This window comes from Anguilla rostrata, chromosome 9, assembly GCF_018555375.3.
Source record: "Anguilla rostrata isolate EN2019 chromosome 9, ASM1855537v3, whole genome shotgun sequence".
NCBI classification, from domain to species: Eukaryota; Metazoa; Chordata; class Actinopteri; order Anguilliformes; family Anguillidae; genus Anguilla; species Anguilla rostrata.
The window spans coordinates 23951935-23974326 of record NC_057941.1 but is presented as its reverse complement, the minus strand read 5'-3'; the positions used below and the strand labels follow the sequence as shown (position 1 = coordinate 23974326).

The window sequence follows — 22392 nt, the reverse complement described above, 5'->3', positions numbered from 1 at the left end:
AACGTGCCACGCGGCCCGCTGAGCAGCGAACGCGCGCGCCGCGCCAACCGCCCGCTTGGCCGCGCCGCCAACCGCCCGCTCTGGCCGCGCCGCAACCGCCCGCTTGGCCGCGCCGCCAACCGCCCCGCTCTGGCCCGCGCCCGCCAACCGCCCCGCTCTGGCCCGCGCCCGCCAACCGCCCCACTCTGGCCCGCGCCCGCCAACCGCCCCGCTCTGGCCCGCCTGAGGTCCCTGTTCTCGATCTGTGAACCGTGCCGAAGGTAAACCCGGGCTCGTAATGCATTTTCAAGGGCCGTCGCACCTCGCGAGCCTGGCAGGTCACATGACTGCAGCCTTATTTTTGGGGAAGGGCTATAGGGTGACGTTATTTGTTTTTCTGGGGCTGTGTCTCCGGGCTGGAGAGGCAGACACATTGGCATTTGGGAAATAAGGACACGTTTGTGTAAAGCGCTCTGTTCTGGCCTGGGCCTATAGGGCAGTACCTGGCAGTCTCTGGGAGAGCCCAGACTTCAAATGTGCAAAATGATCCTTGCTAGTTTGCAAGGCAGTGAGACATATTTTGCTATTCATATGGCATTGAGCATACATGTAGTCAAATGTGACCTGTATGCTGCCTCCTGCAGTTTGCAGATTGCTATACATTCTTTTTTTTTTTTTTTTTTCAAAAACATAACTCAGGGAAAATAAACAGCTACCTTTTCACTGGGGCAAAATTTTCTTTAAAAAAAAAATCTTTTCTCTCCAAAAGCATAAAATTAATTCATGTTTGTGAGAGTAACTAGTGATATGTGTTTGTTTTAGGAGCCCTTTTTACAGGAAAAAAAATGAATGAAGTCAATGATAGTTGGGGAATTGCAGCAGGTCAGAAGTACACAGATGAGTGTATCCTCCTAGTGTGGAGCTAATTTCCAGTATGTGTCTCTCAAACCATAGAGAAATACTTTGACATGAAGAAAACTCAATGTAAAGAGGGCCTGGACATCTACAAGAAATTCCTCACTCGAATGACGAGAATCTCAGAGTTCCTGAAAGTGGCAGAGGTGAGCAAGTTCTCTTAATACGCACACGTTGGAGCGTGTGTGGAAAACAGGAATAGGGACAGGGATCCTGAATCTCTCCCCTTTCTTCTTCTCTCCACAGCAAGTGGGCATCGACCGGGGGGACATCCCAGACCTGTCGCAGGTAAGAGCTCTCCCAGTCCACTTCTTCACTGACGCAGGCAAGCACACTGAGAGAAACCCTTTCTGCTTCTCCGGCTCGACTTTACTTTCTGCTTGTCCCGCCTTATCTGGCCCGGGCTCTCTCTCCCTCTCCAAACTCCACCTGCCAATGACGCCTCACCAGCCACACACTGCCAAGCGCATGGAGGCTCAGCATGTCACCCATGGTGGGGGAGGGAAATCCTCTTACTTCTTTTGTTCCTGACCTATCACAACATACAGCAAATAAAGGTGTTAATTCAGGGTGCTGTGGGGCTCAAGTGCCCCCTCCAGAGGCCAGACTTGCAAAGAGAAGGAATGTGTATTTTCTGAGTGGTCAGGCAAGGCTGACTTGCTGCAGGTGGGAAGGAGAAGTTCTTGTTAGCTTATTATTGGCAGAAAATAAATGGTTAATTAATAAATGTTACCAGCAACAAGGGTAATATATGACACAATATGAAAATTTGTTTCCTCATCAACGTGTCTGTGTTTGATAGCAACATGGTCATGTGAAATTCTACCAATTATTGAAAAATAATTTTTAGTTAACTGACTCATGCCCAAATGTTGCCTGTTTCACTACACTTTATGTTGTCAAGTAATCATTGAGTATCTTATTATAGCAAGAGTATATTTAATAAGCTGCTCAGTAGATTTAGTAGACCTAGCTGTATCTTTGAACCCTTTTTATTCAACCATCTCTGACAATTACCACCTTTATATTCTGTATCTTTCCTTATCTTTCCGTTTTCAGTTTACGGTTTGTGTAAGTATCTGCATCTTGCTCCTTTTCTATGTGTGAGATCGCTTGGTCTCTTTTGTGTACATGTCACAGTACTCTGCATGCCTTCTGTTCTTTTTGATTGTGACCGTTTTTTGACCAAAGTCTGTGTACTGAAGACGTGTCTGTGTTGTGATAGGCTCCAAGCAGCCTACTGGATGCTCTAGAGCAGCACTTGGCCTCTTTAGAAGGTAAAAAGGTCAAAGACTCCACTGCGGCCAGCAGGTACGTGTTTGCTTGTTTGTTTGTTGGTTTCAGTTTAATTTTGTTGTTAATCCTGTGTCACCGCAGCAAGAAACCCCTGTTGACTTCCTGGTCACAGTGTGTTGGAGACCACAGTCTGAGAACATGTTTACACTGCATCTAAGGCTGAACTTTGAGCATTTATTACGGGTTTACAAGCTCTGTCTGTGCTATATCTAACTCTGTCCTCAAGCTGCCTTCAACTTAAAACACCACATTCCCAATCTCTTTCTTGCGTCTACTGTGGCACTTAACATTATGTTGCTGGTTTGTGTACTGGCTATTACTATTGCATTTGGCATGGTTATTGGCTCTACTTGTTGCCTAAACCTATCTGTGTGCACTTTAATGAGTCACTCAGGATACAAGCATCTGCTATTATGCTTAATGTATAGTAATGCCTCCATTTGTGCTCAGACCGAACCTTGTGAATACATTGGATTTCTCCCTCAGCAGGCGACATTTGGGAAAGCGAGCCTCCAGAAACAAATGTGTTTTTGTGCAGAAGGGTAGTTTTTCTGTTTTTCACTGCTTGTTCCCATAGTTTTTCAAATTCTTTGGAGAAATGACATTGAAGAGATCAGTTAAGATCTCCTGAGCTATGCACTGGTGCATTTCGTCAGCTCTTATCTGATCCAGGCTATTTAGCAATGTGCCATTCAGACAAGACTGGCCTAGACTTTATTTTGGCATTTTTGTACATTTTAGTCTAAACCCCCAGCTGCTCTGTTCAGTGGGGTTTAAGGTTTTACAGCATGGATTTAAACATTAAAAACATCAGCTTATTCCATGTCTCACTCTATAAGCTGTCACACAGTGTAACTGAAATGCCTGTTGCCACAAAAATTAATTTCTGCTCATTTGACTTTTGCAAGAAATCACTTTTGTTCAGGCCCAAGATGATGTATTTATTCTGGATGGTCCCCTGTTAAACTCATGCCAGCAAAGCACTTTTGACTGTGCCCTGTTTACTGTGCTTTGATGTTTTTCTTGCATGAACCTTCTCTTTTTTTCCCCCCTTCCCTCCCTTCCTGCCCGTCTCCAGGGCCAGCACTCTCTCGAATGCCGTGTCATCGCTCGCAAACACCGGCATATCTTTCACCAAAGTGGATGAAAGGGAAAAACAGGCGGCGCTGGAGGAAGAGCAGGCACGCTTAAAAGCACTTAAGGTACTGTTCTTTTGCTTCTAAACCCCTGCATTCTTTTCTTTTCACCATCTAAAAGGAGAATGAGGAGTCTCAAGGTCCCCTGGAACCATAACTGAAACTGGAAGCTGCTTGTTTTGTCTTTTTAATGCATTTTGTACAATTTTAGCCCAATTATTTATCTGCAGAATTTCTACTCTGAAATTGAAATCTGTTAAAGGCCCAGATGTTGCTCTTCTGTCAGTGTGTTGTACCGTGAAGTGTCATATTTGAGCAAAGAGCCAGGAGCAGGTGCATACTGAAGTAATGGTAGGCTGTACGTAAGACTCCACTCTCATTTCTTTCTCAGACTATGTGGCCTGGTCTGAGGGGAGGAAGGAAATGTAAAGGAAAGGATCATGTTTGGGTCAGCTGACCTGAAAAAGCATGAACCTCTTGTTTTCCCCATGCATGTATGTAAGATGATAGTAAAGAAAAGAAGAAGAGTATGTGTTGGGGGTATCAGGGCATGGAGTCAATAAGGCTTACTTTATGAAAAAACGTATCACTTCTGTCCAGGAGCAAAGGCTGAAGGAACTGTCAAAGAAGCCCTCTTCTTCAGCCACCACTGCAGCCTCACCCGTCTCCACCACCGGGGTCAGCATTAGCACCGCCCCGGCCATCGACCTGTTCTCCACACCCAGCTCCACAAACAGGTGAGGACCAGAGCACCTGCATCTCCGCTCTGACCCAGAGGGCCTTCAGCCAGACAGCCCCAGAGCCATTTAAAGACCCGCCATTATTCACGTTGAGTAAGCGCAGCATTGGAAAATGCATGGTCAGGCTCTCTGTATCACTTGTGTCACTTTTTGATTAAAATGTAATCGGTCCCGCGGAGTAGGTGCCTAGATGCGTTTGGGAACATCAGAGCGCGGTCGCATTCACCTCTGGTTGGCAGAAGCTTCCGTTACATAACCACATAGCTCATCCAGGTTCCGTTCCATTGTTTATGCGGAAGCAGGTTATGGGCAACCATTCCCGGTACCCTCGGCCGCCACGGTGATATTAATTGCGAAGGAACATTGGAGGCGTGCCGGGGCTCCTCCCAAAGCATCTGGAGTTAGGCCGCGGGGCTCTGCCTGTTTCGTTCAGTAGGCGCTGTATTTTTCCGCTGTGCCCTCTGTGTGACTGCGGGCGGGGCTCTGAAAGGCCTGTCTGGGCATTCGGGGGTTCCAGCCAGGGAGATTAAAGCAGCTGTTCTGTTTTGTTTCTCTTCAGCGCCTCCAAGGTGGGGAGCGACTTGCTTGACTTGCAGCCAACGTTCCAGCCAGCCCTGCCCATCTCCACTGGGTTGCCTGTAGCCAACACTTGGGGAGGTAAGCGGTCTGAGACTCCCCGAGTTGTCCGAAACTCGGCGGTTCGCACTTTCGTACCAACACCATATAACTGCTTTGGGCACACTGCTCAGTTATCTGTGCTGAATCACACACAGCAGGCAAAGGACAGAGAGGTAGTTGTGTGTAATGTGGCAGTGGGAAGCCTCCATGTAATGCAGTGTCAGGACATAGACACACAGCAGATGGTGAATATCTTCATTTTAATGAAGCGTAGATATGGGTATTACTTTTGCATTGGTAATCGGAGAGAAATGGAAGAAGGGTTATCTGAGGTCATTACAGTATGTGGCTGCATTAGTTGTGCTACTAATTTCTAGATGACCCACTATGTCTGTTCCCTCAATATAATGTAACTGACTAAAGTCACCAAAAATGAGAACCATAGCTTGGCTATAGCATTCAATAAAGTCATAAATTAGTTTAATATTTGCCACAGAGTTACCTTGGTATACTGAATGGCATAGCTGGATGATAAGATTGCATTTTTCTGTAATTGTGCCTGCTTTTGCTAACTCTTAGTCTGTCAGGTAAACAGTTTGGACCTCCTTCATCCACCATATAACTTTCTGTGTACAGTGATTAAAGACCCCCTCTCATTCTTTGTTATCCCTGAGACTTTGAGTCCCGTAGACATTGTTTTAAATGTAAAGATAATCTAGATAATCATGGAAATTGAGGAAGGGGGGTAAGATGGATTGTTAAACTTTGGGGGAGCTTTTCTCAGCCTGGCAGGGGACCAGCATTATAGAGGAACACAAACACAAGGGGAAACACTGGCTTTGTTGTTCATTTAATTTAACTGCTTTTTTTGGCAAGGGGCAGTCCGATAAACTGTTTTATCATCACGGTACCTTTCTGCAGTGTGTGCTTAGCACTGTTGACTCTTTGGCTATTGAAATGTAAATAATGATAAGCTGGAGATGATTAAACAGTCTTAATTCCCTGCAGTACAGTATGATGTTGTATCTATAGACTGTTTCAATGTATTATCTCCTGCCAGTTCTAGTTTTAGGCTTCTCACTCATATGGGACACAAATAGAAATAAAAAGTTTAGCTTTGGTAGGGGATATGCCAGTGATGCTTCTTTGAATGTTGCCAAGAATAACTTTTGGTGTAACTCTTGTGACTTCTTTTTATTAACAGTAATTATCAAACATCTGAAAGTCTTCCGAGGTCGCGTTCTTTGAGAGGCAACAATTTGGTCTCTGGGTCCAAACTACAAAGTACCTCTCATCAACTGATAAAAACGCATTAGTCACATGACTTCCTTAATCTCTTATCTTCTGCCGTTTCATTAAATCAGGAAAGCCATTTCAGTGTTTTTAGCTCAAAGCTCAAAGGATTCCTTAATGCATCGGTTTCCACACAGCTTAAAATGACTGCTGAAAGGTCTGTGTTATATAATATTAGGTCAGAGTTCAATGCATACAGTATCTTTGAGAGCCGAATAATCTTTCCTAGATAAATTTAGTAACAAATCTCAATTTTAATTTCAGTTCATTTCTAATGGGGGTTGGGCAGATGCTGCTACATGTCATTTTGCTGATCACCTGGAGGCCTACAGAAGTTAATTTTAGCTTTGCATTGCTGAGACGTGGGTAAAAACGTAATGCATAAACAAATGGTTTTCCAGATTCAATTCAAAATTTAAGAAGAAACTTCTTTTAATTAAATTTTTTTTTTTTAATCAACCTGTAGTAGTTTGCATATAACTGTTTTTCAACATGTTCAGTGTTGCCCATACCAACAAAATTCCCAGATCTCTTTTTATAAGGGTTACAGTATGATATTCTTAATGGCTACATAGTTCATGATCATCGCCATACATTTTCTGTTATCCGTCTTTTGTATGTTTTGTCTTGTTCATTCGGTCTTAGAGTTTTAGACAAAGTTCAGAACATTGTCAAGCATCTCAGCTTTCTGGAGCCGTTCAACCTTAATATAAACGGTCAAGTTTATTCTGCTTAGTCGTGTGGTCTAACGTGGAAGCAGTAGAAGATGCTGAAGCGGTACGTACAAGTGGTCAGCTCGTTCATTCCCGTCCGCCACCCTCTGTTGTAGGATTGTAGGGTGGGCCTCCATTGAGTTGTGTTCATCATGAGCCGTGTACTGCATGCTGTTCTAGTTGCCATGTCTTCCTCTAACATTTCCCTCTTCTCTTTTCTTCTCTTTCCTTCTGCCTGCGTAGATCCTTTCACTTCTACTGAAGCTGTCGATGACTCCATTCCAAACTTAAATCCTTTCCTCACAAAACCCGTTGTCGACGCTGTCCATCTACCTGTTGTGTCTTCTGACGGTGTTAGTTTTTCCTCTAGGACACCCAGTCATGAAATGTTCGGTGGTAAAAATCCTTTTTTAATTTAATTTCTCTTTTTCTGCCGAGTTCTGTTTTGTTCTCCACATTTTCGATCAGCGGTCGGTAACCGTCCATTGCCATGCCAGGCCTGCATGTTCCATCGCTCTCAGTGTTCAGACATAGACTTCCTGTCCTGTCCATTGCACTCACAGGCATCAAAAAATTAAAAAAAAACAGTCCAGTATCCTACCGTAGACCACCTAATACTACTATCGTACCTTCAGCTTTATAAAACTTATCTTACATACTTGCATAGACTGGATACATTTAGTGGGTTGAGGCTGGGCTGGAATGACTGTGGTCCCTTGGGGGGTGTGCACAGGGGTGAGGGCCTCTGAAGAATCCCAAAGAGCAGCATTGTGTGTGGTAGGAGCTTGAGGGTTTGGGGTTTTTGCTTGGGAGTGGCGGGAACCCCAGGAGAATAGTGCCATGCCGTGGGCCACCGCTTGGCTGAGTGGGAGAGGCTGCTTTGCTCTGATGGGAGGTCAGGGGTCAGAGGTGAGGGGGTCGTGGCTCAAGACCGCCTGGAGGGAACGGCCGCCTGTAACAATGCTTGCAACAATGAGGTTCGGGGGGAACGGGGCAAGCCTTTCTTTTCATTTGCGTCCATTTCAAAAGCAACTGTGTGTGTACAACCAACTGTGCTGGAGGGGGGGCCTTTGTCAGAGATGCTCACCTGTTCAAAGACTTTGTGTACTGGGGCATTCAAGGTTTTTCTTTTTTTATCTGAATGTTTTCAGCTCAGATACATTTGTATACTGTCTGTCAAAGCTTAGCACTGTACTATGATTTGCTTTTATTTAGCAATTTTATTGTTATTAGTAGACAATAATGGTTCCTGAATGTTTTAATATTCTTTGATTCTCTAGATCATTACAATCCCTTTATTGATTCAAGTTCTTCTGTTGCAACCAATTACGAACACGCATGTGGGATAGAGCAGTTTACCTCAGGTACTTCCATGACCAGCTGTCCCACCTATGCTTTCTGTGACCCAGAAACCATAGGGGCTTGAACCTGCAGCAGGTCCACCCTTTTCCACCGTTTTTACCACCACCCCCCCCCCCTTCCGCCCCTGAGTGGTGTTTACCTTTAGTATATTAGTATATGCTAACAGTTTCCTTGCTTTTGATTTGTTTGATTTAATCTTGTTTTTGTGTGGTTAATTTGACCTCTGTCAGTTCAGCCTTTTCTTTCTTTATTTTGTACTGCTTTGTTCCTAGCTCGTCTCTGTCAGCATGTGTGTGCTTTAAAAGTCCTTTTCTTGCTTCTCCTCTCATGCCTTCTCTCAACCTGTCAGACTCCTTCTGCGGGCCTGCGCCTTACCCTAACGCCCCTCTCTTCCACTCTGAGTCTTCTGCTGTAGCTGGCTTATTTGGAGGTAGGTAACCGCGGGCTGGGCCTCTCCTCTCTCCTCCTGTGTTATGAGTGATTTCTGGGTTTCTCACCCTTCCTCCTGTCTAAAACCCAAAAGAGCGGCTGGCCTCTGAGTGGGAGGAGTTATTCAAATAGCGGGAAAGGAGGGCGGAGCTCTACGCCCACACGGCCTTCCAGTTCATTTTCCTAGGTCTGTGAAGGTTAGCAGACTGTTATGTAAATGTCTGCACAGGTTCGTGCTGACCTCTGAATGACCTTTTTGTCTCTAGTTTCGAGCATCAGCCAAGCTGACACAGACACAATAGTGGGCGCTTCAGACAGCATGGGCATTGTTTGTGCATGTGCCCCACTTCACGAGGATGTGTTTTTTTTTTTGTTTTTTTTAAGTGACGATTTTGTGGGCAGCATTTATAGGTCATTGGAAAGATTGTAGCAGTTAATCAATTTGAGTTAGGAATCCTGGGCATCCTTTATTTGGAATCAGAATAAATACTGGCTTTTGTTAAAGATTATATCAAGCAGTGCAGAAAATTCAAGAATTTTGAGAAAATGATCAGAGGAGAATCTGTGGGATTCAGGGATTTAAAGAATGTTAAACGAAGCCTTTTAGCCTTCATTAAAATACCAGGAGACTTGAGGGAAACACTGCAGTCTTATTCTCACAGTGGTGTGATTTAGTGTTGTACAAAAGCTTAAACAAGGCCATGGGGTTGATGGCATCCAGTATATTTAGCAAGTAGGAAGTGAACAGTGTGACAAAATTGTCATGGAATTGGCGCATCACAGTTTTGGTGCACTTTGGCGATATGGTGCTGTCCGATCATTTTGGCATATTTTGAAATATTGATTTGTGGTTTCTGAAAAGGAGATGCCTCTGCATTGGTTAATTTCTGAAAATCAGTCGGTGAGGTATGCAATTCCAGTGCCTGTTTTCCTACCTACACATATTATTTGCATTTTTTAAATTTCCAAGTTATATCCCACTGTGCAGCTCATTAATGATGACAAGTTAACAATGTGACACTATTACAGTATATTCCAGCAGGTTAATGGATCTATTAAAAAGTTGTTTATATTTTGCGCGTCAGCTGTTTTTAAAAACGTTGACGCATTGATGCGATCAGTGCATTTGCTCCAGCCCTGGAGAAAGGATCCTTTTTTGGTAATGACCTAATTAGGTTAAATTGCTTTTCTGCTAGTAATGGAGGAACATAACGTATGCAGATGACTGAAAGGAGTGGGACCTGGTGTCTTGTTCTTCTGTGGTTTTACATGGCCATATATTATCCATTTACACCTTGTTTTTTGTATCAGTAGAGAAGTATTTGTGCTACAGCAGTAGAAGTCAGAGGCATCACATGCACTGTTGACCCATGTATTTTGAGTGGTCAGTCTGTCGATGCAGCTTTGATGCAGCGCACTTCCATCGGTCACATGCGCTTCCTGCTCTTGCCGTCGGTGTGTGGGTGTGCATGGACACTTTCAGTGAGCTACCGCTTCCAGCTGTGCTCTCCGATACAGCTCCACGCTTCCTCTTCAGCTAAGAGTGGTCTTTCATCTTTGCCGTTGACACGTGCTGACACGATAGCCGCCCACAAGACCTGACCCCACTCCTCTCTTCTGCCCCTCCTCTCTCAAAGGGTTCACGGCATCTCCGACTCCTCAACCACAGACCTCAAGAGGCCTTAACGTCGACTTTGAGTCTGTGTTCGGCAATAAGTCTGCCTCTGCCAACAACTCCGATTCTGCCGGTAAGAATGGACTCTCGGTCCCCCGCCCCTCCACCCGCCAAGCAATGCCCTCGTGTTCATTTTCCATTGTGACCGCAAAGAAACTGAACGTCATTTATTTTGCTCCATCAAAGATTTCAGATCATGATCACGAAGACCAGAGTAGGATCAGTTGGTGCTGGGAGATCAGTCACTACAACCTCCTGGCACAAGCTCTGTGGCTGTGCATTTTTAGTATCAATGACAAATATAGTTAGCATTTTGTCATATTTTATGGCATTATATTTTCCAGACTTATATGTGTTGCAAATCTTGTCTCTTAATTAAAGGTGCAATTTGCCCTTGTGGCAAAGGATATGAATTGCATCAACATTCACGTGAAGCCAAATAACATGAATAGCTAGCTAGCTGGCCTGCATCCTTTTGTTTTGGTTCGGACACTGAGAATACTGGTGGCTGTATGACAGTAGGACTTTCACTCACATTGTTTGCCATTGAGATTGTACTATTAACACCAGCAAGATTCGAATGGCTTCAGGCCAACGTTTAATTTAGTCACTTGCATGATGTCATTTTATTTATAAAACAGAGAAATTGTAATGTGAATTTAAAGGATATGAAAACCGTTTGAGTTTCTTCAACCAAGTCGTATTCTCTCATTTGGTTTGACTGAAAAAGTTGTATACTGCACTTTTAAACAACACAGTTTACCTTATCAGATGAAAGAAGATGGGTTTCATGCACGCACGCACGCATGCATGCATGCACGCACTCAGTGGGCCATGATGTATGTGAGGGCAATGTTTCTGATAAGGGATCGCCCAAATCCACTGAATCCCTTCCTGCCAACGCTGACATTTTATTCCATTGCCAAGGCACCTGCCACTGGAGTCTCTCAACAGCCTCCTGTCTCCAGCATACAAGCCTGAAACTAAGACTCACCAAGACCATGACCAGAATTCATTCAGCTTCAAGCAATGTGCTGTTACACTGTGCTCTGCTCATATTACACTGCTTTGAACTGCTGTTCTGTAATTTCACACACAAACTGCAGTGCAGCTTCTCAATTTAACTCTTGATATTGCTGTTTAATACCTTAATCCAAACTGAGTATAATTTTTTCAATATGTATGGTTCAGAAAAAAATTGAAAAGTCAAGTACACATATTCATTATATGGATAATGGTCACATAGACTCATGACTCAGGTTCTGTATTGGCTTTACTGAAGTTACAGTCCATGTATTCTTATAGAAGAATGCCCTTTGGTACCAATTTAGCTACATTTGTGAATTTTGTTAGAATGTAAAGTTAATTATTTACATGAAAGTGTAACATGAATAATTTATTTGCCAGTTGTCATTATGTAAAGTGTACTGTATTGTCAGTATCTTGCAGTGCATCACCACATTGATGTTGCGGTTGTGTGCGCATAATCACATACTGTCGAGTGGCTGTACTGTCGATGGTACTGCTGAGTGGTTGGTACTGTAATGTTTGCGTCCGAGGTACTTTGCTCATCATTACCCATGTTCTGTTTGTTTTGTTTTGTTTTTTCTCCCGTGCTCTGTGGTAAAACTCTTTGGGCCTTGGCTTTGCATGGCATGCATGACTGGGTGAGTTGACATCACACCTCACTGCCTCCCTGTGGCGAGCCTTCACTTTAAATAGACCCAGCCTGCCGCTCCGCCCCATTAAATGTCCTTTTCTGCGTTTGTTTCTCTCTGTTTGTTCTGTCTGTGGTGATTTTCCCCCCTCCTCCTGCGTGTTGTTGTGCCCCCTTCTTTTAAGATGATGTTTTAGGTGGGATCCTGAAACCCACAGTGGCGTCCCCCAGTCAGGGCCTGCCCCCCAGCTGTCCGCCGCCTGGGAAACTGGTCTCGGACGACCTGGACTCCTCTCTGGCAAACCTCGTGGGCAGTATGTGCCTCATGCACGCGCGCACACACACACACACACACACACGTACACGCACGCATGTATGCACACATGCACACGTATACTGATGGGTTCACAAGAAAATCTACCTCAGCCTTGTAATAGAGAGGCGGTCCAGTCATGCTGGGTGATCCAAATATACAAGTCTTTATTTCTGCAGAAAGAATACACCTGCTGACAGAGCCAACGCTGCACTAAAAAGATGTTATTTACAGCAATCATTTATACCCTCCCAGAGAGGCTGTGCAACCATGTGCGTCGGTACCACTTGCAACCATCTCATTATGTGGAAAAATAAAACTGTCTTCACTATCCGGCTGTATATGTTCTCTCTCGTACTCCATTTTCCTTCCAACTCAGGGCCTGTAGGGGTGGAGGACAGGGCCTTGGGGCCCATAGGGGTGTGGAGGATGGGGCCTCGGGGCCCGTAGGGGTGTGGAGGACAGGGCCTCAGGGCCTGTAGGGGTGGAGGACGGGCCTTAGGGTATGTAGGGGTGTGGAGGACAGGGCCTGTAGGAGTGAATGACAGGGCCTCAGGGCCTGTAGGAGTGGATGACAGGGCCTCAGGGCCTGTAGGAGTGGAGGACAGGGCCTCAGGCCTGTAGGAGTGAAGGATGGGGCTTCAGACCGGTAGGGGTGGAGGACAGGGATGCAGTGTGCAATGCCTAGGCACCTGACCTCACCTATTTTGTCCACCAGCTCTGGTCAGATAGGAAATTTAAAGCTTGAATAGAACAGAATAAAATGCTTATATAGACTCTAAAATACAAAAGTAGTATGGAAAAAAGCTTGTTAACCCTTCAATACATACACATGCAAACACACATCCACAAGCACATAATGCATCCAGATCATCTCCATACAATGGGTTTATATATCCATCTGAGTACAACCATTCCCTCTCCACAGTGTGTGACCATTAAGTGCATAATCAATCAGAATACAGTGATGTAGCATTTACATGCTTGGTGTCATTCAGCACTATAAAATTACTGTTTTAATTACAGTGAAATATTCTATACTTCTTTTTGTGTTTTTGTATTTTGTCTTGACACACTGGCTGGTGGTTTTGAAATAGTCAATTTATGGTCTTTGGTAATGTTTTCTTGCAGATCTGGGAATTGGCAATGGCACAACAAAAAAGTAAGACTTCAAATTCATCTACAAAGCAGTTGTTGGTATTTTACCATTTGTGACTGTGGTTCATGGAGGGATGAAAGGCTAAAACTGAAGTATCTCGTTTACTTTTCCCCCTCAGTGACATCCACTGGAGTCAGCCTGGGGAGAAGAAGCTCACAGGCGGAACCAACTGGCAACCAAAGACTGCCCCCAGCACCACTTGGAACCCCGCCTCCATGGTGAGCATCTGACATCACTGAGCAATCGCATTCACGGCACAACGTGATACACTTTTAATACCTCTGCCCATTCCTTTCTGTTCATGGAAGGTATATTACATGCAGATGTTGCTGTATTCTGAAAAAAATGCTTTAAAAGAGATGTGGATGGTATTAATTGTAATGCACATTAAATATGCACATATATACAAGTTCATTCGTATCTGTGTATGTATGAATTTATAATCCCTTATAGTCTCATAAATTGTTGATGTCACTGTTATTAGTGGGCCGTGACACATGTAATTCTTAAAAATGGTGTGTGCTCTGTATTGCTTTCAGTTTCTCAGTCTCTGAGAAGGACCTTAGGGTCATTGTGTGGCAGTTTCCTTTAACTGACGGCCATTTTCTCTTCAACAGTTTTAAAAACATAGATTCACAGCTCGCTTCTCCTGTATTTGTCTTTCACTTTCTGGAGTTTTTTATATTTGTAATTGAATTTATTTTGTATGTTTTCAATTGGCCTCAATTTGTGATTGATGAAGGATAATTGTAGATGCTTACTGAAGATGTTCAAAATTTCCAGAAGGTGTACAGTGAAACGTGTACTAGTGGGGGCATCTCCACTCCCCCGATGTCTTTTCAGTTTTCCCAACATGATCATTCCAAAACGCAGACTGGACACACCTTTGCTGTCTGAAACTCCTTGATTGTCATAAATGTGTACTAAGCTTGTATGGGTTGTTTGAGGTGATGTCTTCTAACCTGGTGTTTATTGCATTGTATAACCGTTCTCCTTTTGGGAAAAACAGAATGGCATGCATTTCCCACAATACGTAAGTCAACCGGTTGAACCTTTTCTTGCTGCTTCTGAAAATCTGGCATGCATCGTATTAACCACAAGCCTTCACCCACGTCACCTTGTCCCTAATCTGTGTGCTGAACGGCCTGGGTCAGAACGCGGCTCTGGCCCGCGGCCTGGCCGGGGCCCCGCAGACGGGCTGCTGCTCTAACGGACCTGAGCATCGGCATGGTGGACAGTCCGTCTCTTTCCGTTCCCTTCTCTCTGTGTTCTTTCACTCCGCTCCTCAAATCACTCTGGCTTACGTTTGGGTGATCTTTGTTTGAGTCTCTCTTCTGCAGTGGTCATGTTTCCATTAGGAAGTTGGGGAAATACGTTTCCAGTTTACCTGTTTAAGGTCGTTCAGGGCTTCCATTTAGAGAAATTGTAGACCGGTATGATTAAAGGAGTGTACCCTCGGATTGAGGAGGGTCACTGTGTATTTACATTAAAAAAAAAAAAGAATAATCTCACATCACCCCTTCTCACAGTACTGACATGGGCTGGTTGATTGTGAGGGGAAAAGTGAAATGGAGACTTTATTTCTGGTTTGGCTGTCTAAATAACTTCACTCTACTGGAAACATGTCCGGTGATTAGTTTTCTGTTTGTACTCACATTGAGAGAAGGAGTTTGATGAAGTGAGAGGAATGTTATGGAGGAAATGCTTACAAGTAGGGGAAGAAACCAAGACTTAGTGTCTGCATGGTCACTCACATGCTTTGAAGTTTATGCCACCTTTTTTGACTGACATTTAACTAGCAAATTTATACCAAGCATCATCACCAAACAGAATTGTTTTTTGTCACATTGGCTGGTCAGTGTAAAAGTATAAATGCTTTACAGAGCCAAGACCTTTTAAAAAACTTTGTCACTCTGCCTCCATCGTAGGTTGTCCTATGTATCTGAGTGTACATACATTTTATTTTTCCAATTTAAATGTGACACCTTAGCCCAAGAAAGGTCAGCTGACATTGATTATGTAAAATATCACCAATCCATACAATCTGTAAGTCTCACTGTGTTGAATGCATTCATGTGTGTAGGCAGTGCCAATGGCAACCACACGTTACACACGTTATTTATAAGGAGGGGCAGACTATGTAAGTAAAACCTTTTTTTGAAAGCTTTTTCCAAAATCAAAGGTGCCATTTTCAGAGGTCTTGGCAACGTCAAGCATGCTTATTTTGACAAAGATCAATGTGACCACCTGCTAGAAAAAAAACATGGTCCCTCTTGTCTTTTTTGTTATGCAATATTTTTGTTTCTTTGTCTTTAGTGAAAAAAGTTGGATCCCCGACAGCCATTTTAATTCTGTTTATATTTGAAGTTTTTCTTATTTATTTTGTCATTCCCATAACTTGAAACCCATTGATTCAGGCCTGTGCTACACCGCATAAACATTTGCATATTAAGGGCTGTTTTGAATGTTGGATCTCCTGTATTGCACAGGCTCATTAACAGAAATGGCCTGAGGTAAATCACAACAAAGCTTGAGATCTTTCTCATTCTTTCACACTGTTTTTGCAGACCCAGTGACTGTGAATAGGATTCTTTCTGTCATGGAATTGGGATGTAACCAGCTGTCTGCAGTGGCATCAAACTACCTAAACCTTTTAAGCCTTTATAACTAGATTTGTCCTAATACATCAACTAAAAGTTGGTTTAGGATCTATTTCTGATTACTGCATTCTCTTACATGTCTTTATAAAATATCAGTATGAAATAGGGTTAGCAAAAATGTACCACTAGACATGCACATGTTTTTCAGGGGAAATTAGTAGGATTACAGGAATGGTAAATGAATGTACTTGGAGGAACAGGAAAGCTATTTTGGGAAATACAATCAAGAGAGTGACGTATTATAGTGTGTCATTGTGTTCTTGATGTGCTGCAGTTGGTTAGATCAAGTCATGGCGGTCAGAAACACCAATTAGCTGTTCTGAGATGCTGGACCGTGCACCTGGACATTTCTACAGCAAGAGAACTTTGGGTCTCTTTAATTAGCACATTTCCTGTCTAGCCTCAGTTTATTTAGCAGGAACACAGTCACACGAGTATGACAGCAAGCGAGAAACGGCGGAGTTGCTTTTTGTCTCCCGCACTCGAATTTTAAAAAGGCATTCAGCATTAAGCCAAATGGGTTCAAAGGGAGGGCCCTTGAAGAGCAGGAACAAGCGAGCACTATGCAGCGAAACAAACATTTGCTCTATGTGTATGTCCAGTTTTTTTTTTTTCACCCCGCACAGCGAGCCCCTCCCGCTAACTGCATCCCTAATCAAAGATTTCCTTCCCAAGAGCCTTTTCACGTGTCTGAATGGGCCGTGATACTGTAGAGACAAAAGTACGTCTGTCACAGGCGCGGGGCCTGTTTGAGAATCAATCGAGCCGTCCATAAAGAGCTCCTCTCTCCCTTTCAGCCGACCGCCGCAGCTGCCAGTTACAGCTCGGCCTTCCCAGGGAAATCGCGCTGCCGCTACTGACTGGCCTTTATGGTTACTGTAGAAAAGGAACATTAGGTTAATGTCTCCCAGATGTGAAGTGCACATTGCCAAAGTGGAAGTGGGCAGCAGGACCAGTTTGCATAGTCTGTCGGGAGTGGGGGGGGGGGGGGGGGTGTGCACATAAAGGGAACTTTGTACAGGTGAGAAGTGTGTTTGGGAGCTGAGGCAAAAACAGAAGACGGTAGTCCTCAGTCTTGTGGTTTATTGAAGTTACCAGAATTAGGCTATACACGGACTTCTAAGAACTTGTATGTACATTTTGGTATAAACGGTAAATGATGCAGCAGCATCTCATTTGTATCCACTTGTCATCCCAGGCACCCGCTGTCATGGCCTTCCCTGCAACGACGCCCACGGGGATGGTGGCTTATGGAATGGTAAGCACTCGCTGCCTTCTCCAGTGTATGTTTTTCAGTCTTTAGGCAGTCACGTTTTTAATGCTGTGCCCTTACAGGGTGAAATGTGATTGAATGGACTTTTACACGGCTAACGGTTTTAATTATAGCCTGTGAGAGTGCTGCCCTGCACCCACTTGTTGGCGATTGGAATGATACTTGTCCGCTCGGTTCTCAAGCTGTGGGCGGCAGCATTTGGGGGCTGCAGGGAGTCCAGCAGTCAGGGACTTTTTCCACAGAGCTTTCTCTACACTGATGAATTAGATGCTACATTATTTCTAATCCTTTCAGTTTTTAACATTTTTTTGACTCATATAAGCTGCAATGGAAAACACTGAAGGCACCATCACTATCGTTTCCAGCATTGTCTCACGGCAAAATAATGGATGCTTTCGGTTCAGGCTGTGACCGTTTGCCTGCCCCAGGGGGTGGGGGTCTCCGGCTTTTTTTGTAAAGGATTCATATTAGCTGCGCTCGCTGGCACAGCGGTAGTGGGAAGTGTTAAGATCGTCATGACGACTGAGCCCTCCCGACGGCACCGAGCACAGCGGCGACCGAGCCGTGACGTCATCCGCGCCGCGTGCGTGGCTCCTCTCCTCAGCGTAGACGCGCTGCGTGTGGACCCGTTCCAGAGCTCCTTTAGAGCTTCTCCCCTTTCCCACAGCTCCTTTGTACGTAACAGGGCGTGTGCATCTCTTGAGTGACAGGTCCCGCCCCGCGGCTGCGCTGTGAGCTCCTGTGAACTCGTGTTTGAGTTCGTTGTGATAAATCACCCTGTGGCTTATCTAGAGCCGCTCCTGGAAAGTGAGTGATTGCGTGACACTGCTGTGTCTGCGTCAGGGCTCCACCCCACAGTACGTGCTGTCCACAAACCATAGCGGGAGAAAAGGCTCTTACCACTGCTGAAGACATTTGCTCACCACATGCAGCGAAAACCACTCCGATAGAGGTGCGACAAGATCATACATCATCAATTTGGATGGTGAAAGTGAAAACACAAGGCACCAAAAGGACAACTTGCTGCACGATTAATGATATACTCAAAATGCAAAATGGGTTACTCCACAGGCAGTAACTGCCAGGAGATCCACTCCATGACTTTATTAATATGAGGTGGAACTTTGGACAGATGGCAGAGTGACCAGCTTCTACAGCCTACTTGGGCATGTGGCTTCAGGACAGTCAGTTGTCCTGGACCATTGGTTAACAAGTAATTGGAGTCAAGCCAGGGAAAGATACAGAATCTTTGCTTTCAAATGCCATCCCAAGTCACACACTTTATTGGATTAAAAACCTTTGTAAGTAGGACACATCCATTTGAAGTGGGAACCAAGCACTGTGCCATCAAAGCGACTACAGGTCTTTTGTTGGAAATAAACAGGTTAGAGAGAACTGTGGCCAAGACTGGCATTCCTGTTTCCTGCACACATGGAGAACCATTAAAAAGGTTTTCTGCTCTTTTATCATTATTATGGGTGACCTTAGTAACATAAGCAAGGGGGAAAATGAGTTGCTTTTTGTTTCCTGCACATGAATTGTAAAAGGCATTCACTGTCATGTGTCAACAATTCAAAGGCACAGTGTGGAACCCTTTCCAGTGCAACAAGCATTTATGTTCATGTAATCTGCAAAAAAAAATCCCTAATGATAGATTTCCCAAAAGCCTCTGCACATTTATTGCGGTTGAACTCTCACTGCCAATTGCAGCCAAGCCAATGACAGGTAGGTTTCTAGTCCAATGATTTTCATTCCTGGTCCTGGAGAGCTCCAAGGTCTGCTGGTTTTTGTTTATGCCTTAATATTGGCAACCATCCAGGTGAGGTGAATTAAGTGTGTGATCGAGTAACAACAAAAAGCAGCAGACCCTGTGGCCCTCTAGGACCAGGAATGAAGGTCACTACTCCAGTCAGCCCCCTGGCCTGCATCACGTGAAACCTAGGGTGGTTCAGACTACGTGTTGGGAGTGTAGATGCCACCGTGCTGGTGTTTTTGATGATCTGCTCTTCCTTGCCTTTGCAGCCCCCACAGATGGGCTCCATGGCGATGATGACCCAGCCCACCATGATGTACACACAGCCCGTAATGCGGCCGGCCAACCCCTTCGGCCCCGTCCCTGGGGCACAGGTACGTGCCCCGCCCTGCCCCGCCCCGCCAGGATGCCGCTCCTGCTTGCTGCTGCAAAAGCGCTTTCCGGAAGGGCCGCCCCGCACCGGGAGGGGGGAACCTGTACAGAGCGTTGCCGAATCCCAGGCGCCCAGGGCCAAGTGCCCCCTCCCCCTCGCAGCGGGCCGCCGACCCTTTGCTTGAAAATTGGGCTAAACCTATTTCGCTGCAGAATGGCATTACCAAGCCTCGCGGTATTGGTATGGGAATACACTCACTCGTATTCCACATCTCACTGTGGCATCCTTCCTGCGGAATTCTATTCTGAGAGCAATAGGAATTCTGCCACGCGATGACCTGTATTCAGAACGCGCTTAACTTAACCACTCTCACCCTCCATTGTACCATTCCAGCGCTCTTCTGAATATGACGGTTGGCATGCAGATACAAAGGATACGCATTCCCCCCGCATTGGGAATGCGTATCCTGGTTACCCCCCATTACTCCGGTAGCTCAGCATCCGCGGCACTACTTGCACGTAAGCCCCGAGAAGCAAGAGTGCTGCAGTGCGAAGCAGGGCTTCTTTTCTGACGCTCCCTCCTCAGGCCCCTCCTACCACAGGCAGGCCTGAGAAGCCTTCCTCCTGAATCTGTCCACTGCCGCTCCTCCCTTTGTTTTTTTAAAATAAAGAAACTCCTTGATTTTTATTTTATTTTTTTCTCTCTCCTGTGTAATCTCTCCTGGCTGTTCCTGGACTTCCCTCACTCTCTCTCGTTCTCTCTGAACTCAGCCCTCCGCAGCTTCTAGTCCCTCCAGTCAAAGTCCCCTCAGAGCTCCAGGAAAGGACCCCTTTGCACAGCTCTCTCTCAAGGATTTCTTGTAGAGCGTCTTTAGGTACAGCATGTCCTGTGTGTGCGTCCTGTGTGAGTGCGTGTGCGTGCGCGGGTGCTGCATGACCACTTCCAACGTCTCCTCTGCCTGCATGTAGATATTCCCACCCCCTACTCCTGTCCTGCAGGCACCAAACAGTGTAACAGCTTCATCTCGACCACGAATTTAACCACTCCTCACATCCTCATTAAAACAGCTTTTAGTGAAGTCTCCATTCTGTGTGGCCTGAAATAACTGACCCAGGATTGATTTGTCTTGTACTTTTAAGTGTGCACTTTTAGGAATGTGCAGGTGTGCTGTAATAATGTAGTGTAGGAGTGAGAACTGTTAGGAGTCAACCTGTAAATATAGTTTTCTACAGCTATTGTTGGTCAAGGATTGTATTGTATGTTTCAGTAGTAGCTGGTTGCCACATCATTCTGACCTTACATAATCAAACTGAACCTTAAACATTTTGCTAAAATATTAGAGTTCCTCAATAAATGTGCTCACTAGAAGTTCACTTGCCATAAAAACATAACATTCAGTGGGCATTTTAAAAATGATTGTGAAAGGGTTAGTATTTCACTTTTTTTTAGGTAGAATGATTTGTTCTGAACCGAAGAGAATGGGACAGTTAATCACTAATGGATTCTTTATCACTGTAATCCCCACCCACACCACCTACCTCCTGTGGTTGATTGGCCATCTGTGTTCTGAATGCTTTTTGGAGGCGTGTGCTTGTGAGCGGCCCTCCAGAATACACCGAGGATTCTGAAGTGATGGGATGGGTCTACAGTTGAGATTGGGGAATTTCCATTTTGGGTGAAATTTGGGGGAAGTGGTTATATCTTTTTCGTTCCATGGCAATCTAAAATTAGAGTTAAAGGAGCTTGCTTCTGTTTTTTATATTTTATTTTCTTTTATCAATAGAAGTCATTCATTCTGTCATTTTAGGGACTATTTTTTCATAGTTTCATATTAGTTTGATACTGTATCATTTTACAGTAATTAACTGTACAAAAAGCACATTTATGGCAAACCAGTGACTAATGCAAACTTGCCATGGCTAGCAGAGGCTAGAGGCCTAACAACTTTTATTTAGTTTTTTCCCAGTTTTTTTAATTCAAATTTCATTCCGTCAACTACATGAATCATTCTTTGCGCAAGCATTTCAAAAGAAACCAAACAATCTTCTTCCTAGTTATTTGATTTTTTATATATATTTCTTGGCCCATAAAAAGAGATCTTTATTTCAGAGATGTTGGGGAAAATGCGGTTATTGAGTGCAGGGCTTGTGGGAGAGAGCATCATTCTAACGTTCATTCGCTGGCGTCTCTTTCTGCTTCATACCCCCCAGATGCAGTTCATGTAGTGTGAAGGGAACCGTTGCTTTCCGAAGATGAGGCGCAAAGCGGCAAATACGTTCTCCTTTAAGCAAAAATCCACTTTGCTGTTTCAGTCTTCGCTGAGAATATCAGCCCAGTAAAGGACTCATGCAGGAATCAAAGGGGGCGACAATGGGGGAGACCGTGTTTAAAATGGCACCGGAAGACTCTCCGCCTATTTTGTAATTTGTCTAACTAGATAACAGTGTGAGCTGCTGTTATCTCCCCGACAGAGGGATACTCAACCTGTTTGATGTCTGTAAAGATAAAACATGGGTGCCGAATTTGGGGGTGGGGGTTGGGGGCCGGGGGGGGGGGGGGGGTTAGACTGTACAGTTATGTATAAGAACATAGCTGGTTGTAACAAATGCAGCTTGATGTTTTCTTGGGGATGGGGGGACGGGGTGGGGTTTAGAGTGGGGAGGAATCATGGAATCTGATCATCAATCATGCATTGTCTAATTTAACTGTCACCAATTAGAAATGCTAACTACAGTTTATATTATGATTTATTTTTATTATTTTATTTTTTTTAAACTATTATGTTTGCAGTAGACATTCCTTGTGTATTGTTTGTATTTATTTATGATTACCTGTTGAAAACATGAAAAATACTAATTACATCAAACACTTCCTTGTGAGAGTGAGATCAGGATTATACATGGGTGTGGCTGACTGTATAATTGGAATTTGAGAGTGACTGAGTTTTAAAAAATATATAAATATCAAAAATAAAAATGAAAAAATGTAAAAACACCTTTAAACCGACTGATAGAGCACTAAATATTCTCAGAACCAGTTTTAAGTCTA

At 44.4% G+C, this 22392-nt stretch overlaps 1 protein-coding gene across 25 annotated transcripts in view; it reads left to right on the top strand.

The window, feature by feature from the left end:
- The window catches only part of picalma (phosphatidylinositol binding clathrin assembly protein a), a 47638-nt gene extending 25753 nt beyond the window's left edge, over window positions 1–21885 (top strand). The window contains exons 7-24 of one of the 25 annotated variants that reach the window (XM_064351165.1): window positions 934–1040; window positions 1141–1182; window positions 2120–2205; window positions 3269–3392; window positions 3927–4063; window positions 4626–4723; window positions 6934–7086; window positions 7971–8054; window positions 8402–8482; window positions 10119–10229; window positions 12032–12127; window positions 13258–13288; window positions 13404–13503; window positions 14295–14318; window positions 17144–17203; window positions 19241–19345; window positions 20115–20218; window positions 21555–21885. In XM_064351165.1, the coding sequence (XP_064207235.1) occupies window positions 934–1040; window positions 1141–1182; window positions 2120–2205; window positions 3269–3392; window positions 3927–4063; window positions 4626–4723; window positions 6934–7086; window positions 7971–8054; window positions 8402–8482; window positions 10119–10229; window positions 12032–12127; window positions 13258–13288; window positions 13404–13503; window positions 14295–14318; window positions 17144–17203; window positions 19241–19345; window positions 20115–20207 (1532 nt within the window). In that variant the 3' untranslated portion in view covers window positions 20208–20218; window positions 21555–21885. The other 24 variants (XM_064351163.1, XM_064351162.1, XM_064351169.1 and 21 more) reach the window with 24 other exon arrangements.
- Window positions 21886–22392: the final 507 nt, after the last annotated feature.